The 20,563-nt window shown below is 34.8% G+C and overlaps 1 protein-coding gene across 3 annotated transcripts in view; it reads right to left on the bottom strand.

The window, feature by feature from the left end:
- TDRD3 (tudor domain containing 3) overlaps positions 1-20,563 on the bottom strand; it is an 88,113-nt gene that overhangs the window by 23,063 nt on the left and 44,487 nt on the right. For all 3 annotated transcript variants that reach the window (XM_032099873.1, XM_032099874.1, XM_032099876.1), the window contains 7 exons: positions 18,388-18,548; positions 16,171-16,312; positions 11,407-11,478; positions 10,792-10,941; positions 9,951-10,091; positions 8,856-9,012; positions 8,099-8,224 (listed from right to left, as the gene is read on the bottom strand). In XM_032099873.1, the coding sequence (XP_031955764.1) occupies positions 8,099-8,224; positions 8,856-9,012; positions 9,951-10,091; positions 10,792-10,941; positions 11,407-11,478; positions 16,171-16,312; positions 18,388-18,548 (949 nt within the window). The remainder of the gene's footprint in view (positions 1-8,098; positions 8,225-8,855; positions 9,013-9,950; positions 10,092-10,791; positions 10,942-11,406; positions 11,479-16,170; positions 16,313-18,387; positions 18,549-20,563) is intronic.

Genomic DNA, 20,563 nt, shown 5'->3' with positions numbered 1-20,563 from the left:
ATAGAAACTTTCTGTAAAAAGACCTTGTTAACAGCTATTCCTTACAAAAGAGAAAAGGCAAGAAATAGAAGCAATAAAATGAACACAGCTAGTAAAATGTAGATAATAGGAATAGTAGCAAAGCCCAGAATTCTGGAGACTCTTGATCAGTGAGCTGTAACAGGAACTCTGAGAAACAGAGACTAGACAGGAGTAAGGGAATAAAAGTAGGTATTTATTTGAAAGGCCTTCAAAGATCCTGGGGGGCCAGAGGCTATTGCCAAGATGGACCCCAAGATGGATGACAGGTCATGAGTTCTTCACACTTTTATAGGTTTGGTTCATTTGTATATCAGGGTTAATGCTCCAATTAAAGCTTCAGTTTAAGGATGTAATTTCCCTCAGCTTGTCCCCCTTTAGAGGCTTTTGGTTTATACTTTTTGGGCCTAGGACAGTCTGGGTGTCCTTGAGGAGCAGGCCCGTAGAGGCTTTGTTATGTCTACTTAGCATGAGAGAGAAGAAATTAACAGGCTACAAGAAACTTCAGAGTTACACACTAGGCAGTACAGGATTTGAAAAATATAAAAGTTAAAACCTAAGGCATCATTCAAGCGTCACCTTTAAGAGCTTCAACCAGAACTCTTAACTGATGGGAATAGAGACAAGATTATCATGAATATCACAAGAAAGAGGAAACATGCTATGGCCCGCTGGAGAGGAGGGGAGCTGTGGGTATCTGTGAAACGTTTCATGGAATTATGAGCTTTTTAGGCAAACATGGAATGGGTTTTTAATGGGTTGTTTAAGTGAAGAGCAAAAGGAGGGAAGAAATAAAGATGAGCCCAGGAGAAAATAAAGAGGAAATTATATTAAATAGGAAAGCTGCAAGTAAGTAGGTTCCTGGTCAATACATTCCTGAATGTGACCACTGTAACCCGTCTCATCTCCTTATTAAATTCTCTTTCTAAGTTCACTGTTGTGTATGTGAGGGAACATGTTTTTAAACCTACTGGCAAATTTGAGGTAGGATAAGTTGGTAACTGGGACAAGGAAGACCTGGCAGCTGAATACTGGAGAGGCCATGGGTCTTGAAGGCCATCTACTAAGGAGACTCCAGATCTGGGCTCACATAGAGGCCAGGTAAGCACACTCATGTAACCCTCCTACCAGCTCCAGTCAACAAGCTGGACCAGAGGTGTCTGAGGTGGGTACCAGAGGTCAGGGGTCTCCTGGCCAGGAGAGACTCACATGGGTGTGTGCGTGTTGGTGGCTGGGTATGAGATCTGCTAGCAGACTTTAAAGCTCATGGAAAAGGACAACATAAACCCATTAGAGGGATTCATGTTTATATGAGCAATGCTGTGCCATGTGGGTGGCTGGAAAGGTGTCATTCTCTTGCCTGTGTCCATGAGCCTGGTGTGTGCATGGGCCTGGTGGGGCTGTGCACTCAGGTTCTCCTACATTCCTATGGGAAGAAATGCTACCACTAGAAACAATGAATGCTGATACCTGACAGCAAATGTATCAACTTTCATAATTACACACTAGATGGCAAGTTAAAATTAAAATGTAAATTTTACCTGGCTTATTTTTTTTTTAGAAAAATACTTTCAAGCATCACACTATTATTAGTAGCTCACAGAATTTTTATCAATTTAATTTACTAAATTGCCTAATAAGAATCTAGCTCTATTTTTACATTTATTTGATGTAGCATAACTTTTAGAAGTCACATTTGCTTTACTAAAATGACCTAGTGCTTTTATTTTTTAACATGACATAAGCATACATGAGGTTTAGCATGAACATGATCTTGGTAAAAATACATCTTACTCTATCATTTATTACTTTGAAACCCATCACATTTTTAATGCACTAATATGTAAAAATATGCTACTCAGAAAGATACAAGAGTTTCATAAATATGCATTATCTTTTTAAAAATGCAAAGATGACTTTAAATCTTGTATAATTAATTTTTTTTTGTTAGAGTAAAACCGTTATAGCTAAAAGTACCTCTTTATTTCTTCTTTACAAACAAGACATGAAAATACTGTTTTTCTTTACTTTAAATCTGTAACTTTTCACTAAGTATCTTCATTACACTTTTCCACTTCTGTATAACACCAATCTTATAGACTTCCTATCATCTAGAAAGATTTGACTTCCTAATTAATTAATTAACAGTCTTTGTTCACAAGATTCTTAATTTATACCTCTTCTCTTCTGGTAGTAAAATGCTCAGGCTTCCACTCTTCCTATGCCCAACCTAAGCTCTTATGTCTATTCCTAATTTTAATTACATATGAAATGACTGAACAGTTTGATGACCCCTGAATGTTTACTCCCTTGTACATACCATTGAAGAAAAATGCATATAAAATGCTAACCTAATTCACTATAAATCATCTTATTTAATATTCTGTAACATTAAATCCATTAAATAAAAGTCATTGTTCCAACAGAAAAAAAGCAGGAATGGGTTCATGACTCGATTTGGCATGGTAACACTTTGCTAGGTGGCAGGATTTTAGACTTAGACTCGAAATGTTTCCCCTTGAAGACTGTCCTTTGCCCTTTTTCTAAATGAATAAACATTTCCTGAGCTGAGATGGGTAGTGACAGTACTTAGTACATACAAGGACTCTATACCACACCAAAGCATGCAAAGCAGTTACAGTTTAGTTAAAGCCTCCAGGAAAAACCAGAGCGTAGACACATTCTTCTATAATTCAAAAAAGTTACTGAAATTTCTATCCAATTTCATAGCATGTAATTGTCTACCCAACATAATTTGATCATAACATAAAAGCAACAAGCTGATTTGAAAGTGTGTTGCATCCTTCGATTACAGGTTTTTATTTTTTTTAACTAGTAGTGGAAAGTTAAAATAATACCTGTGTTAAACAGCAGGTAAAGTGACTAGAAAATTTCAAAACCGTAAACACGGGTATTTTTTTCTAGGTCTCTTCACTGTGACATACAAAGGCTGACACAAAACACCTGACATTTTTTAGTCTAACCTTAAGGTATGCAAAATCCAATAAACTTATGTTTTCTACAGAGGTGCAGTTCTTGTGCTAAAAGCTTCCCTGGGGACTGCATCATACACGGCAGCCTTGAATGAGCAGGACACATTAATTGATTGTTTGACGTTCAAGCATAAATCACTCACAAATGGAAACTGCCAAGTAACAGTAAATGTTACTTTGTCAACAGTAGTCAACAAAAAAAGCCAGGAGATTAAAATAGTACTGGTTCTTCGTGTATTTGTGCTATCTGGCCTGATCACCAAAAAACCAAAGGAATTCTAAAGATTCTTTATGAGAAATAGGGATCAACACAAGCATCAAGGGATCCCATTCACAGACTGTCTACCATAACTGCTTCTACTTCCTGTCCTAACTCCAACAAACCATTAGCAACTGTTCCCAGAAAAGTAATGCTTCCTACAGGGCTATAACAAATATTAATTCGGCATTTAGCATGAAGATTTAGTCAGCTACTCTCAAACGGTGAGACGGGTTAACTTAATCATTGTTGTAACCAGAGGTTTGGGAACACAGTCTGGAAAAAATAGTTCAAAATTAATGATAAGGTTCTTGTCATCTACTGGGGTCAGTTTGGAACCCTCACTCACTTACGTTATTCATTTTGGCTTTTGTATGTGATGACGCAAGATCATACAGGACCAATCACATTCCCCTGATTACAAGAAACCAGCAGGACCTGCTGCACTTGGAAATCCCAGCCAACACAATTTATAAAGTACTGCTCAATGCACAATGGAATTTAAAGAGTACGGTTTCCTGTGGTCCTCTCCTGTGGATTTTATCACGTTTAATAATGTGGTTAAATTCAAAGACCATGGCCCTTCCCACACTGGTGTCAATGTTTTGGGTTTCTCCTCTCAAACAGAATAATATTTTTATGTAACTGTATGGAAGTGTATCTTTGAGACAGCTACCTCCAGGGCATGTTCTATCTTGTACTGGCCAAAAGATTAAAAAATTAGAAGCACATTAGTTATACATTTGCACACACTTCATGGCATGAAGTAAAATTCCCATTATTCAATAGCTTTGACAAGTTAAATAAATATCAATATAATTCTTTCTAAAATGTAGCAACACTGAGGAATGGGGACCTGAGTGCATGTTTCTGTTGAAACAAAACAAATACAACCTGAGGAGGAGAGTGATAATAAAGAAGTGGACAAAAAAAATCCAAAACATTCTGCTGTTGTATTCACTACAAACTTTAACTAACAGGATTAAAGGACTGGAACAAAAACTGATAATTTTTTTATTATTCTTTAAAATGTATGAAATTTACTATATTTTTCTCTTTTATATTTAAAGAGAAAATACAAGTACAAGCCTTGTAACATATATCATCAGTGCTAACATAGCAATACAACAAATATATGTGATTTTCTTGATAGTCACAATTAGCTCTGACTGAAGTTCAATTTTTAGAAGTAAAGCTGAATAAGAAATATGACTATTATTCAATTTGGATCTCTTGTCAATAGCATTCCGTGTTTGTTGAAAACATGGCTACTACATGGCAGATTTCAAATGTTACAAATTTCTTTTAACTCCAGAAAGTCAGACTCTTTTTTTCCCCTCCAAGCGCCCTTGCTCCCAGATATTCAAATAAATTGCATGACCACAAAATGGAACAAATATTTTTGAATTACACTACCATTACCAATTTATTTCAAACTTTAATTTATTTGGGACTATATAAAGAATAATGTTCAATATTCCTTAATACTACAGCCAGAGCCCTTGTATTGTCTTATTCTTTCTGATAATCCTTGTGTTTACTTATTTAAGCTGGCAAAGATAGATGAGTTGTTCCTCATAACAAAAGAAAACAATAAGGAGATTAATGGAAAAAATCTTTTGTGTTCAGTAGCAGAAATTATCCAGGTGCAAGCATAGGCAGCTAATTGAAAGCAATTTTGTCTACTGTTTGTGTTATCTCTTGCAGTCAGGAGGCTTCTCTTCCCAAAATTCAAACTACTTAATTTCAATACAGAAATACTTTTGTAGGTGCCACCAACCATTCACAGTTAAAAATAAATAAATAAATAAATAAATAAATAAACATGTCGTTTAATGCTAAGGATATGTTTGTTTTAATTCTTCACATTTCATTTAAATAAAGTGTGTTTACAGTATGCTGTGTTTTACAATAAAAGAGCTAGCAGATCATGGAGTCAGGTATTTAATACTTTTAACAGCCGTAATTACTTAAAACAATATTTCGTTAACTGAAAAAAGGAGATCAAACATAAAAATCCCATCACAAGACACCACTTACAGGGAAAAAGACTAACATGCTTTCTTATAACTAATATGTACTTTTAAAAAAAAGAAACACCAAACAACAAGAAAAGTAATGTACTGTCTTATCTTTTAAAAGGAATATAAGTACATCCTAAAAAATACAAAGGTGTTTCAATTCATAAATGTTTTTCTACTTGGTCTAGATGCAAGATGAAAAGGTACCAAATCAAAGAAAAATATTCAACAACAGTACTGCAGTTCCTGTTGAGCAATAGAACCACCAAGCCAGAAGTGAATTTAGAAATTCTCTACACTACTAAGGTTTCAGGTGCAATTAAACACAGTAGATAAGAAAAATAAGGAGGGATGCACAAAGCAAATCAATCCTCTGTGTATTTGAAAAGAGACACAGTTCCTCTTTTCAGACACTTTCTCTCCCCCAATCATATAAGATTTTGAAGAAAATTTGGTGTAGCACAGGATTAAAAAATATTTCGTTCAGTTCAGCAAAACTGCCTTTTGTTTTTTGAATTTTACATTGACTCTCAGTCATTTTGAAGGAATTACACTGTTTGAAGCACATAGGACTTTACTGCTTGCAATAATGATAAATACAGCCATTCTGGGTAATCATCTGCTCCTGGTCATATGCTAACATGTAATAGTAGAGGTGTGCTCATTTATTCCAAACCACTGTCCCTATACAAATCCTCTTTCTGAATACCTAAAAAACAATATGAGATTTTAGAGACCATACAGGACAGCAAGGTGCCAGAAATACTATAGAACAATCTATCTTCTTTTATATGTAGTATAATACAGTGTTTGGTGAATATAAATGGAGAAAAACCTGCCAGCCTGGGCACTCCTTAGTGTATTACTGTGCAGGAAAATCAATGAAGATATATTCTTGGCTATGTAACATTACATATTTGAGTTGTTTCGATCAGTTTCTCCAATGTGCCTTTCATTTCTGACCAATACTTTTCTAATTCTAAGTGAAACTACATGTCTCTACTGCTCACAACTGACAAGATCAAATGACATTTAAGAGGTACTAATAATATATATATCCTGTTTTCAGCAGACATTTGGATGCAGACTTCATGACTGAAGAGTTCACAGTCCTAAGTATGGTCACTGCAGGTAGATCACTCTGCAAATACTTTTAAAACTCCTGTCATCTCAGTTTGAATGGAACTTAAGACAAGTAATAATTAAGAATTTAACCGAAATGATTTTCAAAGGCAAAAGCAGTAAAATGGCAGAAAATTAGATTTCAATATATGATTTTAAGGATGTGTTTGAATTCATCAGACTGCAGAGCTTATCTCAAATTTGGCAAGGAAAAAAGCACTTTTAAATGTAAAAAATACACATGCCTACGTATTTCTTGAAAAAATCCATTTAAAAGACTCTGCAAGCAAAAGTAAAACCTGGCATAGAAACAGAGATGCAATCCTATGGGCTATACACACTCAGTAAGGAAAATAAAAGCTAAGAACACGAAACTAAGCAACCACTTCAAAGCCTTAAAATTACAAAGTACAACATCTACTTTTTTTTCAGAAGGAAAAAAAGGCAAAAAGATTGAAAGGAATTTCACAAAATAATCAGAACACTTTCTGAACTCTTCAAAAATGCTAACAAGTTGGGTTTGGGTTTTTTTCAGGAAAGTGGTTCAGGAATAGTACACTGGATTACATATTGATCGCTCAGATAAAGGGAGAAAAACCAACAGAGTGATAAAAAAACCAAAAACCCCGTGTATCGTGCTAAGAAATATGCCAGAACCTTTGGTAACTGAAGGAGTACTAAACCTTTAAAAAGTTTTAATAGAATTATGTTTTTCTTCTTATGACATTTATGGAATCTTTTTATTTTTATTTAAGAGGAAAAAACCTCATAAAAGCTATGTGTATTTACCTTTAAAACACAATATTGAAGGTTATAAACTGAAGTAAAGATAACAAATAGATCTATTTTTTTACTCACATAACACTATGCTTTATTGTTTACATACATGTACTAAATCCAAAGGATCATTTAAGTCCCCCTAAGCAATCAATACTATCATTTTAAAAGAAGCAATTCACTCATTTCACAAGTCTTGCTAAACTATTATTACTTACTTACTACAAAATCACTGACAATACGAAATTTATATAACCCGCAGGGATTATTTCTTATATTTTCCTTTAAATGTCTTTCAGTCAAACATAAAAGCCTTCTGTAATATCTCAATATAAGCACAAAATGTATCCATAGAAAAAGCAATGTTTGCAACGTAAGCAAAAAACACTACCACTGTTTTCATTTCTGTTCACTGTAAAAAATCTAACACATCTTTGGTAAGTAAAATGAGGTGCCAAGAAATATCTCAAACATCATTCCCTATGCCTGCTTTCTGAAAACGTGATTATACTCATTACCTGAACAGTTTACAAAATTGTATCAGCTAATACAGAATGCTGGTGTATTTGAAAGGTATTTTCTTTAAATATTTTAGATTTCTGATAAATACAGTGAAGACTTATGATACCATGAGTGAAGACTCATGATTCAGGAAGAATCCAATCAGATTAACAAACTGTGATTTACATCATTTTATTCCAAATTACTGACTTTTAGACATCTAACCACCACGGAGCAATTTATTTGACCTTTCTTCAAAGGAGAGGAACAATTCTTCAAGTACTCTTTTTTTTTTTTAATGACTGACTGTGGACGAAGTTCTAGGAATCAACTTTTAGATGACAGAGTTAGGAAAAAGAATACACTGTCCAACATTTGTTCCAGATACATTAATTTCAGTAACTCACCCTCTACTGTTAGAGTACCCATTTTGGATTCCAAGAAATCAAACAGTGTGCTTGGTGCAGATGGTCTGGTATTTCCTAGCTCCTCTTCATCTTCAGGTCTTATTCGGCCTCGGCCCTTCCCCTTACCTGTAAGCATTAAAGGATTTTTGTGAATAGGGAATAAAAAAATAAAAAAACATATACACTCCTTCATTTGATTTACAAAATGTTTGTATTTTCTGTTTTTAAAAAATTCTGCCACAGAAAGGCAGTGATAGGACAAGGGAGAACAGTTTTAAACTAAAAACTGGAAAGATTAAGATTAGATGCGAGGAAAAAATTCTTGACTATGAGGGTGATGAGGCACTGGAACAGGCTGCTCATACAAGCTGTGGATGCTCCAACCCTGGAAGTGTTCAAGGCCAGGTTGGATGGGGCCCTGAGCGACTGGTCTAGTGGGTGGCCTCTCTGTCTGGGGGGTGGGGGAGGTGGAACAAGATGATCTTTAAGGTCCCTTCCAACCCATGTCCTTCTATGATTCTAGGATTCATGTTTCCCATTAAAGGGTAATTAAATATTCGACTTCCAATTCAAAAATTTTCACATGAATATAATACACAGAGGCCTTTCTTAGGGATTTGCTTTCAGGTTTGCAATGCATTCTAACTTCCAGGAAAAAAACATGCAGATATGCCCTTCTATAACTACATTAGTAATCCACCATACACAAATTCCTTGGCTTGTAAACAGTTTCAAAGCATCTCTTTGCAAGCTTTACCTCTAGGTGGTGGTCCCTGAATGGGTTTCTGTTTACTGTTGTTCAGAAGAAAATTTAATGCTGCCTCTAGGCTGTTACTGTTATCCATAAGAGCCTGTCTTGCTGCTTCCTTGCTAAAACCCATCTCTGTTATGTGTTTTAGAGCCTTTTCATCAACCTGAAATAAAAGGTACACACAGAAGTAATAAATAGAACACTCTATAAACCCACCAGATTTTATATTAATTTTTCTTTAGTTTTTAATTGAAACAATATTTCTAGTTTAATTGATTATAAACATTTCAGTTTTATATAAAATCTTCGCATACAATCTCAAAAGAACCAGCTAGTCAAGGGGTTTTTTATCAGTCGTATAGTTTTTAATTCATTAGTTTTCAGTTCTACTATTACATGCTTTCAAGCACAAATGTTCCTACTCTATATGAAAACTAAAAGAAATATCTCAAAATAATATCAAAACTAGCCATCTGTTCCTGTTTGAACCCTTTCACAACTTTTACAGACAATACAAAACCCAGTTACATCTTAAACATGGAAAAAATATAATTGGCTAGAGGTTTTGCAGAAGAAAGCAAAGAAATGCAAACAATTTACTTCTGCAGAAATACAGGCTCCGTTATTCCAAACTGTATAGAGCTTGATGACAAAAAGGCAAAGCAGGAATCACAAAGCATTACATACAGAAAATAACCTTGCACCTGCACCAAAATTATACCAGTTACCCATCTACTTCAATAGCTGCAATCAAAAACATTCTTAACGGGAATCCCATGGATATAACATTGTGTCTATAGGTTCAAAAATAGCGATATCAAGACCCTACAAAAAAATCACAAAACCCCAAGCCTAAGGGAATCTAACCTCTAAGGCACATATTTAAATTTTACTGGATAAATATTTAGCCCAGAACCACAGTGAAACTCATAATCATCTCAGTAAGGTACAAAAGCATCATAAGTATTCTAAGCAGACCTCTAAAATTAATTGCAAGGAAAGTCGGCATTCCTCGAGGTATTTTGATTTTATTCTTGTTATATTTGGGGTTTTGTTTTTAATATTACACATTTAAGATTCCATTTAAGTCTTCCACCTTACCAGCTCTCGGTAGACACCTTCATTCTTCCCCTCTGGTTTTGCTATCTTCTCTTTCTGGAACAGTTCCCTGTTTCGATTTCCTCCAGCACTCACACTGAGATTGCTTCTGCTACTACCACCACCTCCTCCAAATGTTTTGGTCTTTAGATAAGCACAAAAATAACATTTCAGCAAACGGAATTTATGAAAATAAGCCTCAATATTTAGCTAGTAGAAAAAGTGCAGTACTTTTGTTGCAGTGGTATTTTTTTTTTGATTATGCTCTGGGTCAACAAATAAAGCACTAATTTAAACACACACAGAAAAAGATTAATTTATTAGTTAGGGATTTTTTTTTCCCCCTGTGCCCAAAAGAGGCTGTAAAAAAGGTACATAATTCTAGTTTTTACAACTTACTAAATTTGAGAAATAAGCTAAAAAGAAGACCAAAGGAGAACATATAAACCTGACACATTGGAACTAAATTTCCAAGCTACTTTTTCAGACTGAGTTCAGGGAATCATGGGGGTTTTGAGAGTTTAAAAAAGCAGATGAAAAATGATAACCTTCATTAATTAGCTAAATCTTATCAGTGAAATTGTAAACCCCTCATTTTTTAGTAGTGTTAACAAAATCATATCTACAATAAAACATTATGATACATTTATTAGCTTTATTAAAATAAGATCATAGCCATCAATCCAAAAGGACTCTAATTCTGACTCATCTTTTTAAAGATACAGGAGTAGAATTATAAGCAGGCAAATTTCAGAAAGCATTTGTCATTTAAGAGAGAAATACTTAAAATAACAAGAAAAGATCAATCACAGTCAGTAAAATGTTGTAATACATGCATTCTAACCTCTTTGCTCTTTGCTACTTCTGCAATAGCAGCTGTTCTCTGCTTTTCAAATTCATCATTGTCCGCAACAGGTTTTACAGTATTTGTCATTTGCAGAGTCTTTCTGCGATCAAGGTCTCTGCTATCCACTTGCACATGAGATGCACATTTCTGAAAATGCAAAAGAAATTTTTAATTAACTCTTCTGCCTACTCTCATTTGAGAAAGACCGAAGTATTATTCCATTAGAGTAGAAGACTCTCAGATAAAGACTATTATCATGTAGCTAAGACATCATGATGAAATCATGATGGTTCTTGGAAATCTGATGATCCTTGCCAAATTCTTTGGTATTTAAGAAGGGACTGCATTAGTGCCTACACAGTCTGACCAGCAGAATCAAAGGCTCCACACACTAAATAAAGTTAAGTTTGAAATTGAGAGGAAAAATGTTACTGGAAACTGGCACAACAAAGAGACAGGATTAACACAGTTTTGGGGGTTTTTTTAACAGGCACATTTTTGATATCCAAGTTATCAAGATCGAAGGTGTTTTGATTGCCTTTACCTAACTGGAACAAGGTACCTAGATATCATAATACAGGTACTTTTATGAAGTGACAAAGTACACTATACCTGCCCAAAAGGTACAAAAGGAGGAGGACCACCTTCTGTTCCAATGTTACTCCTATTGTGTTTTGCCAAACTCTGTAAAAAAATATTTGATAATTAATAAATTGCAAACAGAAATCAGATTATATAAATGTCTCTATTTCAGAAAGTATATGAAACTTGCAAGATGGACATTTTAAGCAGAAAAAAATCATATTTTTAAATCTTGGGTCACATAAGTTAAGAAGAAGGTTGGAGGAGAGGCAGAGAAACAAAGAAAACTATGAATATTTTTATAATCACTAAGGCAATACATAGAGCAAATGTAGAAAATTCAGTTATAGACCAAAATCTACACTAATAGAACAAAGCAGCACACAAATAGGCAGCAGATGTTTCTTTATACAGAACACAATGAACTTGCTGCCAGTAGAGATTGTAAAGGCATACAGCATGTTTAAAAAGGGATTGGACCAATTTAGCCCAGAGAAGTGAAGGTTTAGGGGGACCTTAGCAATCTACATGATGGAGACGGGCTCTTTTCAGTGGTGCCCAGTAAGATGACAAAGACAGTGGGCAGGAACTGAAACATAGGAGATTCCCTCCATCACAAAACACTTTTTAGACTGTGAGGGTGACTGAGACAGGGAGGTTGGAAAGTACCCATCCTTGGAGATATTCAAAAGCTGCCAGGACACTGTCCTGGACAATTGGCTCTAGGTGGCCTTGATTGAGCCAGATGACCTCCATCCTCAACCATTTTGTGAAATTCATGATCCCATGCATAAGCAAACACAGAAAGTATTAGTCAGAATTGTAGCCCCTGATACAATACAGCAATTCTGTATGCCAAGGCTGTATAAGTGCTCAGACTCTCGTCTCTCCCTAAAAACAATCTCCTTTTTGCCACTGCTGAAAATGAAATGCTGTGCTACTAAGAAAAAAAAGAACAGGTCCTTAATGCTGTTAAAATGCACCAAAATTGCATTCCCTATATTGTATCTCTTTTATTATCTTCATTTCTTACGGTCTTTTTCCCCCAATAGACAGTCATGCATGACTACACATACTCCCTGTTGTCAGAGACAGCCTTAATTACTTAAGCTATATATGACATTTACCTATATATTTATTACCCTGATGTAGAATTGATTTAAATCCATCATCTGAGAAATGGAGTATAAACATGAATAAGCTTTAAGCCACCATGTTATCTGAGAATTTCTTAAACTAAGTAGTAGATTAATTTAGCTAATACATACTCAAATTAAAACTTTTGGTCCACTCCTTTCAAGTTAACCACTTTTTTTAGGAGTCGAAGACTGTTTTCTAAATAATTTATGGTTATTAATTCCTTTCAAGTTTAAAAAAAAAAAAAAAAGAATAATCCTTTTCCTCATGCCTTGGAGCAAAAAACACTGATAAAGTATTCAATAAATTATTCAAAAAAAGCACTTAGAAGTGCAGAAATCATAAAATTTCGCTGCTTTAGTCTCAATCAGTTCACTTAAAGTGCTGCCTTAGAATTAAGAGCTAACCAAGGGCTGATCACTGCAGCATGCTCATACCTCCCTGTACCTAATAACTGAAGCAGCACAGTACAACAGTGATTTCATGGCCAAGCCATTTCACTGCCCCAGAGCAGGCACTCCAGGTGCAACAAACCCTGCACTTATTCTGGGGTTTCTATTTGTTTGCTTGTTTGTTTGTACCTAGAGAAATGCATGCAATTTTGGAATGAATTCCCATACTGAATCAAATGATAATTAAAAAAAAATAATTATACTCTAGCCAAGAATTCAAGCATTGGATTAATTTCTCATGTCCTATGTCCAGGAAGAGCATGCTGAATTTACACTTTTTTCTTTCTTTCCCAAATGAGAATCAAGAAAACACACAGAAGACACAGATTGTTTCAATCTACTGCTCAAACATGCAATTGGGCAAATGGCAAAAAAGCCCTTAAAAACTGACTGCCAATTTACCAACTTTCAGCTACATGAATTTTGAATCATAACAATTTATTGCATAAAACTGTTATCCATAATGAAAGAATTTTAATGATCTAATGGTAAATAAGAGCCTTACACCTTCTTCTCAGGGAGCACTCTCTGCTGAGAAGTGAGAGTAGCTGCTTTAGAAACCAAGTTTCACATTGCACCAAATAAAAAGCAGACTGGCAACATGAACAATTTTCTTTATCTTACAATTAAATTTCCTCACACCCCAGCAGCAACTATTATTTACAATAAACTTTGTTATAAATACATTTAGTATGCTTCTTTTACCCTTTTAGCTCTATTTGCATCATGACACTAAAAACATATTTCCTAGGGAATCTCTTAAGAAACTAAGGTTTAGAATATGAGATTCCTAGGTATTACGTACTATTGTACCCTCACCCTTCTTTCTACCTGTATTTTGAAGTATACATAAAACTACTCCCTTTTCCCATGAGGTAATCTCAATATTTACCCTCACCTTCCCCAAAGCAGAAAAATCTTTAAGTATACTAGAGAGCTTTATTTTTAGATGATCAGTAATTCTAAGTTTTAAAAGTATAAGAGCCTGCCAAACAGTCTCACCAATCATCTCAGCATATTTGCTTCAGACTTCACTCATAGATTGTATATATTGTCTGGTGTTTTGTTTAATAGCAATACAAAATTGCTCTTCCTTCATAAGAAGGGTAGGAGCGGTATCTCAGGTACTGATCCTTCATGTTTGGAACATCAGTCACCATCAGAACACGAGGAATACCACGAAGCAATAATTATCTGGAACTGTATTTTTTCCTAAAGATGTCCGTGACACTTTACCTTACATTTCCAAGTAGTCTAGAAAAAAAATCACAGTAACAGTCTCATTTACTCCTTCCTTATTATTTACTGTTGCTTAAATAGGGGCACTTGAAAAGACCTGAAATTTCCAAGCAAGAATTTACTTTATGATAAAATTGAATCCTACAAGGAAGATAATACTGCATTCATTCCACATATGCTACATTGTAGTGTGAGTCTTTTATTACTAAAACTTGATTCCTCCTGAAAGGAATTTCAAACACTGCTCTGAATAGAGTAAAACAGTAACACAACTGAAAAACTAGAAGATGACAAGTAGGTGCAAGGACAATAACTTAAGACTGGATAAACAACTTTTATTCTAAAGTTTCATAATGTTATTTGGCTTAATAACACTAACTTTATACTAAGTGTAAAACCCCCTTATTTCATCATCTACACAGGAAGCCAAATTAACACATCTCAGACTTTCTAGTGGAGGGAAAATAAAAAACTGCCTTCAAAAATAAAAAACTAGCTTCAAAACCAGTAATTTAACATAGCCACACAAATGAAAGTTTTACGTCTTTTTATGCAAACAGTTCATCATTTTAATTAAGCTTCTGTGGCAAGATTAGACAAGGAATGGAAATGTCCTTATCACCTCTCAGATATTTTAGCAATTATGCTTATTTGTCAACTGCTCTCTTCTGCAAACCTTTCTGAACAGGATAGAAGCATCAAGTTCATAGGGAAACTGCCATCATGTAGCATCTGGCTTTTACAGACTTGTTTGAGCCCTATCTGTCTAGCTGTCAGTCTGGATATAGAACTGGAACTACAATTTCCAGTGGTCATGGTTCACCCATCCAAACTGATTTCCTGTCACCAACAGCTTTTCTGACATGGCCACATTCATGTGCTGTGAGCTGGTCAACAAGAAAAAGAAAACAATACCCTGGCAAATTCCGAAAGTTTGAGAATCAGAGAGCAGAGAGGACAGCAGCAGGCAATAGTTAATTTTCTGTATCTTACCAGAGCAAATCAGTGACAGCTACCACTCCATTAAACATATCACATACAGCCAATAGAACTGGCCAACAAGCGCTGAAAGCTGTAGTCAGCAGCACAACTTTGGTTATTAAATGCTTTGCTTTCTTTATTTATGTAAATAGGGTCTGTTCCAAGTTATTTCTTGATACTGACTTCAAAAAACAATTAATAATTATAAAGCAATTATTTGTTGGAAGTCCAGGTAGAAGAAATATGAAAACAGACTGTCCAAAATATCACCAAGAAAGCAAACCAGTTCTATTCTTGTGTTACCAATTACACGGCATTCTTAAGAATATGTTAGGTCTGTGTTCTCTCTTCTGCCCCATCAATCTTAAAACTCAGTGTTTTTTAACTGAAGAAAGAAATCACAACACTTAATACTAAGTAAGAATAAAAATCATAAAATGGGATGTTTCTGCTGTTGGCCCCAGAACCTTTTCTATTCTGAAAGCTTCATTTAAAACCAGGAATGCTTCTGTGTTTAAAAAAACCCCTTATTTTCAGCTATAAAAGCACAAAAAGGATGCCAAACAGAATCTAGTAGAATGTGTAACTGTAACATTCAAATAAATTTTGGCCCAGTTTGCTGAAATCTATTAAGTGCAACCAAACACCAAAGAAGGCTAGTTCTAACAAAAATGACTGAGCCCAGCTTAGCAGGAGCAACAGTAAATAGTACTTCATACAGAACTGACCATCATGTTCATAAGCAGCTACTCTGTTTCAACCCCTGCAGAATACAGAAAGGAATCAGTTCCCATGCAAAGATCACTTGTAATTTCTTCATTTGCAACATTATACATAAGAACTCTGGCTGCAGCCCTAAAACTATTGGGACACTACAGTTCTAAAAGCTTATCATATGGAAGTTCACAGTCAACAGCAGAAGCTTGAAGTTTTTAAATGTAATATGCAACTTGTAAGACAAGCATTTCCAGTGGTGTTACCTCACCCTTTGTAATTCCCACTTTTCTATAAGATGCTCCACTTCACCTCCAAGAACTGCTGTGTTACTGTCATCCAACAGCAAGAATCCATTTCTCACTTCAACAATTCCTGAAAGCTTAATTTTTGTTCCAGGTGGAGTGTTCAGGCTAGAGGTAGAAACAAAGCCAAATAATTCAAATACATTTATTACCATTTTGCCACAAAGAAACACATAAAAACCTGGTCGTATCATAATTCCAACATTTTCATATGACATAATAAAAAATTAGCATCAAAAAGCACAGTACTTTTCAATAGCTTTATTGGAACACTTCCCACTCATTATGCAAAAATTCCATACTGCAAATTAGATTCTAACAGAGATGAATATTGGCAATCTGTCTGTTTGGTTAACATTCAATTTCACAATATCAAACTGAGGATATGATTTGTTTAGACTAACAGACAATATTCTTAGACAACTGGCTTTGAGGTAGGTTCCTCATATTTACAGTTAAGAGTGGATCTCCAGATACTAATCATCTCATTTTTTTTAGACATTGAACTTAGTAAACACAGAGTGGTTAGAAAGGAACCTTTCTACACATTGCTAAGAGCTAGGACTGTACTAGAATAAATACGAAAACCATGTATCTCGTAGCCCTTATTACTCTGTAATTTAAAAACATACGAATACTTTCTGTCATCAGCTCCCACAAGGAGCCACCTTACCTTCTTCTCAAGTGAACCTACCCTAGGAAAAGCAACAGCACAAGAATAAAAGAAGCATGTATTTCCAACATGTAATCGAAAGACATGACAAGCAGTGCAATATGGAAACTGCTTCTTCTTGTGAAGAAGGACAAAGACAGTTCAAACCTTACAACTGAGAGCCAATAATCTCTTTAAAATATGCTAAAGCTACTACTGCAATCACAGGCCCATACCACATGGTGAGGAACATTCATAGCAGAGTGAGGCAATTACAGTACCAGTGGCATTTAACCTTAGCAAAGTTAATGGATTTTTGGATTGTTCTGATAAAAGCAAAGAAAATGAGATCAAAAAATACACATGAAAGAAATACAGAAAAAAAATTAATATTAGGCAAGAGGAGAGGGGTAAATGGAAACCATAGTCATGAAAACCTATAATTTAAAGGAAAATTGTGATTTTTATTTATTTCAAGTAATACTATGTACTGAAACAGCATATTATTGCAGTTTAATAGTCCAACATCAAACTTTAAACAATTACATATAATACAAATTAAATCTTTAAATGTTATGTAAAAGGAAGAGCTCACAGCATTACTAGAGTGATGAGTTCTCTAACATTTTTGAGATTTTTATCGAAAAGCTTTCAAATTATGTCTTGTACTGGGTGTTCATCTTTAAATATTTTGTGATCTAGAATCTACTTACACAGGAGTCTGTTTGCCTTCCTTTACTGCTCTCTTTATATTTGCATTGGAATATGATATTCCAAGTTGTGCTGGCTCAAGCTAAAATTAAAATATCATTAAATGTTCTGATAGCATCACTCTAAACTGCAAGCTGGCTCCTGCTCAGAAGGAACAGTTTAACAGTAAAAGATGACATTCAAAAATTAAGTACACATCTATATCTAACTGTTGCAGCTAGCAGAGAAAGAAGAAAAAGGATTTTTTTTAAACCAAAGTTAACTGAATTAGAGGAGTGCAGAACACACCATGACTCTGCAGACTAAACACCAGAGATCGTTTTTAGCATCTCCATAACCAAACACACAAAACATCCCCATGTTCATCAGTAAATCAGCTTTCTTACCCTTCACTTTTAACTGAAGAAACATCCAAGTTAAAGGCCTCCCCATGGTCAAGCAGTATTAGTTGCATTGGCTTAGGAGTGTCAAGCCCGTGGCATTCCTGCTACAAAGGTAAGGCAAAAGATCTACTACTACTAAAAATTGGGGATTTGGCCCAAGTTTACACACACCCCCAAAATGCTGTGTGGCGTGAAACTACAACTCAGTAGATGGCTGCAGAAATCCACTTTCTTCCATTATGTACTTCAGCATAAACTGAACTGTAAATTACATTCATATATACCTTTGCATGCTGAATTTAAGTTTCTCCTTTATATACAAATCCAAGAAGGAAGCCTCTTTTGTCAAGCAATTTTTTTTATCAAATACTAAGGACACTCCATTTTTCAAGGACATTGAAGTATCAAAGCAAAACCTGGAAAAGAAAGTTGTTCACCTTATTTTTGACATGCTACTGTATTCTATAGCTGTGCAGCTTGTGTGTCCATCAGTCATCTGTAAACGTAACATTCTGGGAGCAGCCTGAGATTCTTCGTTATCCTTTGGTGCAGCAACATTGCGGATTTTCTGTATTTGCAGGACACATGGCCCTTCCAGCTAGGTAAGTCAAACAGAAAAGACAAAACTATGAGCACTGTTAAGCAAACACATGGCAATATCTAGACACACCAACAGATGCCCCCAGGCAAAGAAAAGTGTAATTTGATCATGTTCAATTTCTATCACTCATGTACTGTATGTTCTAAAGCCTGATAAAAATGGCTTTTTCAGAGAAAGAGTTGCAGTGCTTCACACATCTCTGAGATACCAATTATAAAACAGAAGTGAATGAAAACAGTTGGGGAGGAAAACAAACAAAAACACCGATACTGTCGAACATAGTATGGAGTCCAGATAAGATTTCACATGCTGTACTGCAGGGTGTCACTGACAAGTCTTCTAAAGAAAGATAAAAACAGCTTAGAAGCCTATCTGTTTGGATCAAGAGGAAATTTCAAGTACAACTGCTTTATAAACACCAACTAGAAATATAGCTTCTTTAAACAATGGTCCAATCAAAACACAACTAACTGAAGGGACATCGCTTTTCTGGTGATTACATAAAAATGGATACCCTACTATACACACCACAATCTATGTTACAAAAAATAAAAACAGTAACTAAAAAAAACCACAAAACAAACAAACAAACAATACCCCCAAATAAAACAAAACCACTATGAACACAAAACACCAAAATAAAGCAAAATAAACCCACCTGAAAAACCCAAGCCCAAAACAACCACCTAAACCATTTGCAACATTTCAGCTACAGCTGAGTCATTTTGATTTCTCTGAAAAATAAAAATTGTCTGTGGCTGCTCAACTGATCTCTAGCTCCTAAAAGACAGTGAAAGATTAAAAAGTGCACATTTCACCGGCTTTTAACCTTGAAGAAACAGAATAGGTAGCCCAGAAAAATGAGAGCAGATAACCAGCAGGTAAGCATATATAAAGAAAAGAGAGATTAATAAATAAGAGAATAGGAGCACAGTAGCTTTACTATGACGGCAATAGAAGATCTGATGTATAAATCACTCTCACTGAAAGAAGCTTTTCTAAATGCAGTTCAGTTTTAACTGGAACAGCAAATCTGATCATCATTTTAATAAAAATAAAAATAAAAAAGGCTGTAGGAAACAAAAATCCACAATCAAAAAAACAATGAAACAGAAATTGGGACGCATATGAGTAGCCTTTAACAGGAATTAAATTGCTGGTACCTTATGTTTTCAACTGCTTACCATCAATTTGTCAGCACTCAGAAAGGAACTCTCCGAGAACACAAATCCTTTCTGAATGCTTCTTCTGCAATTAATGTTTCCATTGTAATGAAACTAAGTTCTCAAAAGAAAACCACTAACACTTTAAATGTAACAGCTATTAAGTTATATGTTATAACTTTATAGTCTTCTTTGCACTTCTATTCCTTTAAAAATACTTAAAATATATTTATAGTATATAGTCATCTTGATAGAAATGTGAGGATTCAGTTTTTCCAAATCCTATGCAAATGTGGCCATCTTGTGGTTAATACTGGTAATATTTATTTTTTTAAAACCATATAAAACATGCATATTAATGAGTGAGTGAAATAGCTCTGTGTATTAATGACTGAAGTTGATAACCATCTATAGTGGTCAAATACCCACGTTTCATATTAGGACTCTCCCAGCTTTTATGAAGCTATTTGCCTATTATAATAATACTTCAAAATAAAGTTATTTTCTATGCAAGATGGAAATACATCATAGGTTCTCAAGATACAGGTAAATAATACTAATATTAGTCTTGGCTGAGAGGAACAATAGTAGCACACAGTTTCTATTTTTCACTGAAACATTTCTAAACAACAAATTAATACTTTCTACTGAGAGATTATACTAAGAAGTTGTTCCTCTCCCATAAAGCAAATATTCTTTTTTGTAAAGACATAGCTCTGTAACATAATGTATTTGCAGACATTGCAAGCTAAACAGCAGCACTGATTAAGGAGTCAGATTTGCTTTATGTTACTCAAAAAAAGGAAATTACAGTTAAGAAAGCAAGGATTCAGCATATTCTCTAATAGC

The sequence above is a fragment of the Corvus moneduloides genome, chromosome 2 (assembly GCF_009650955.1).
Source record: "Corvus moneduloides isolate bCorMon1 chromosome 2, bCorMon1.pri, whole genome shotgun sequence".
Taxonomy (NCBI): domain Eukaryota; kingdom Metazoa; phylum Chordata; class Aves; order Passeriformes; family Corvidae; genus Corvus; species Corvus moneduloides.
Note: the sequence above shows the minus strand (reverse complement) of the source record. Positions and strands in the feature narration are given on the sequence as shown.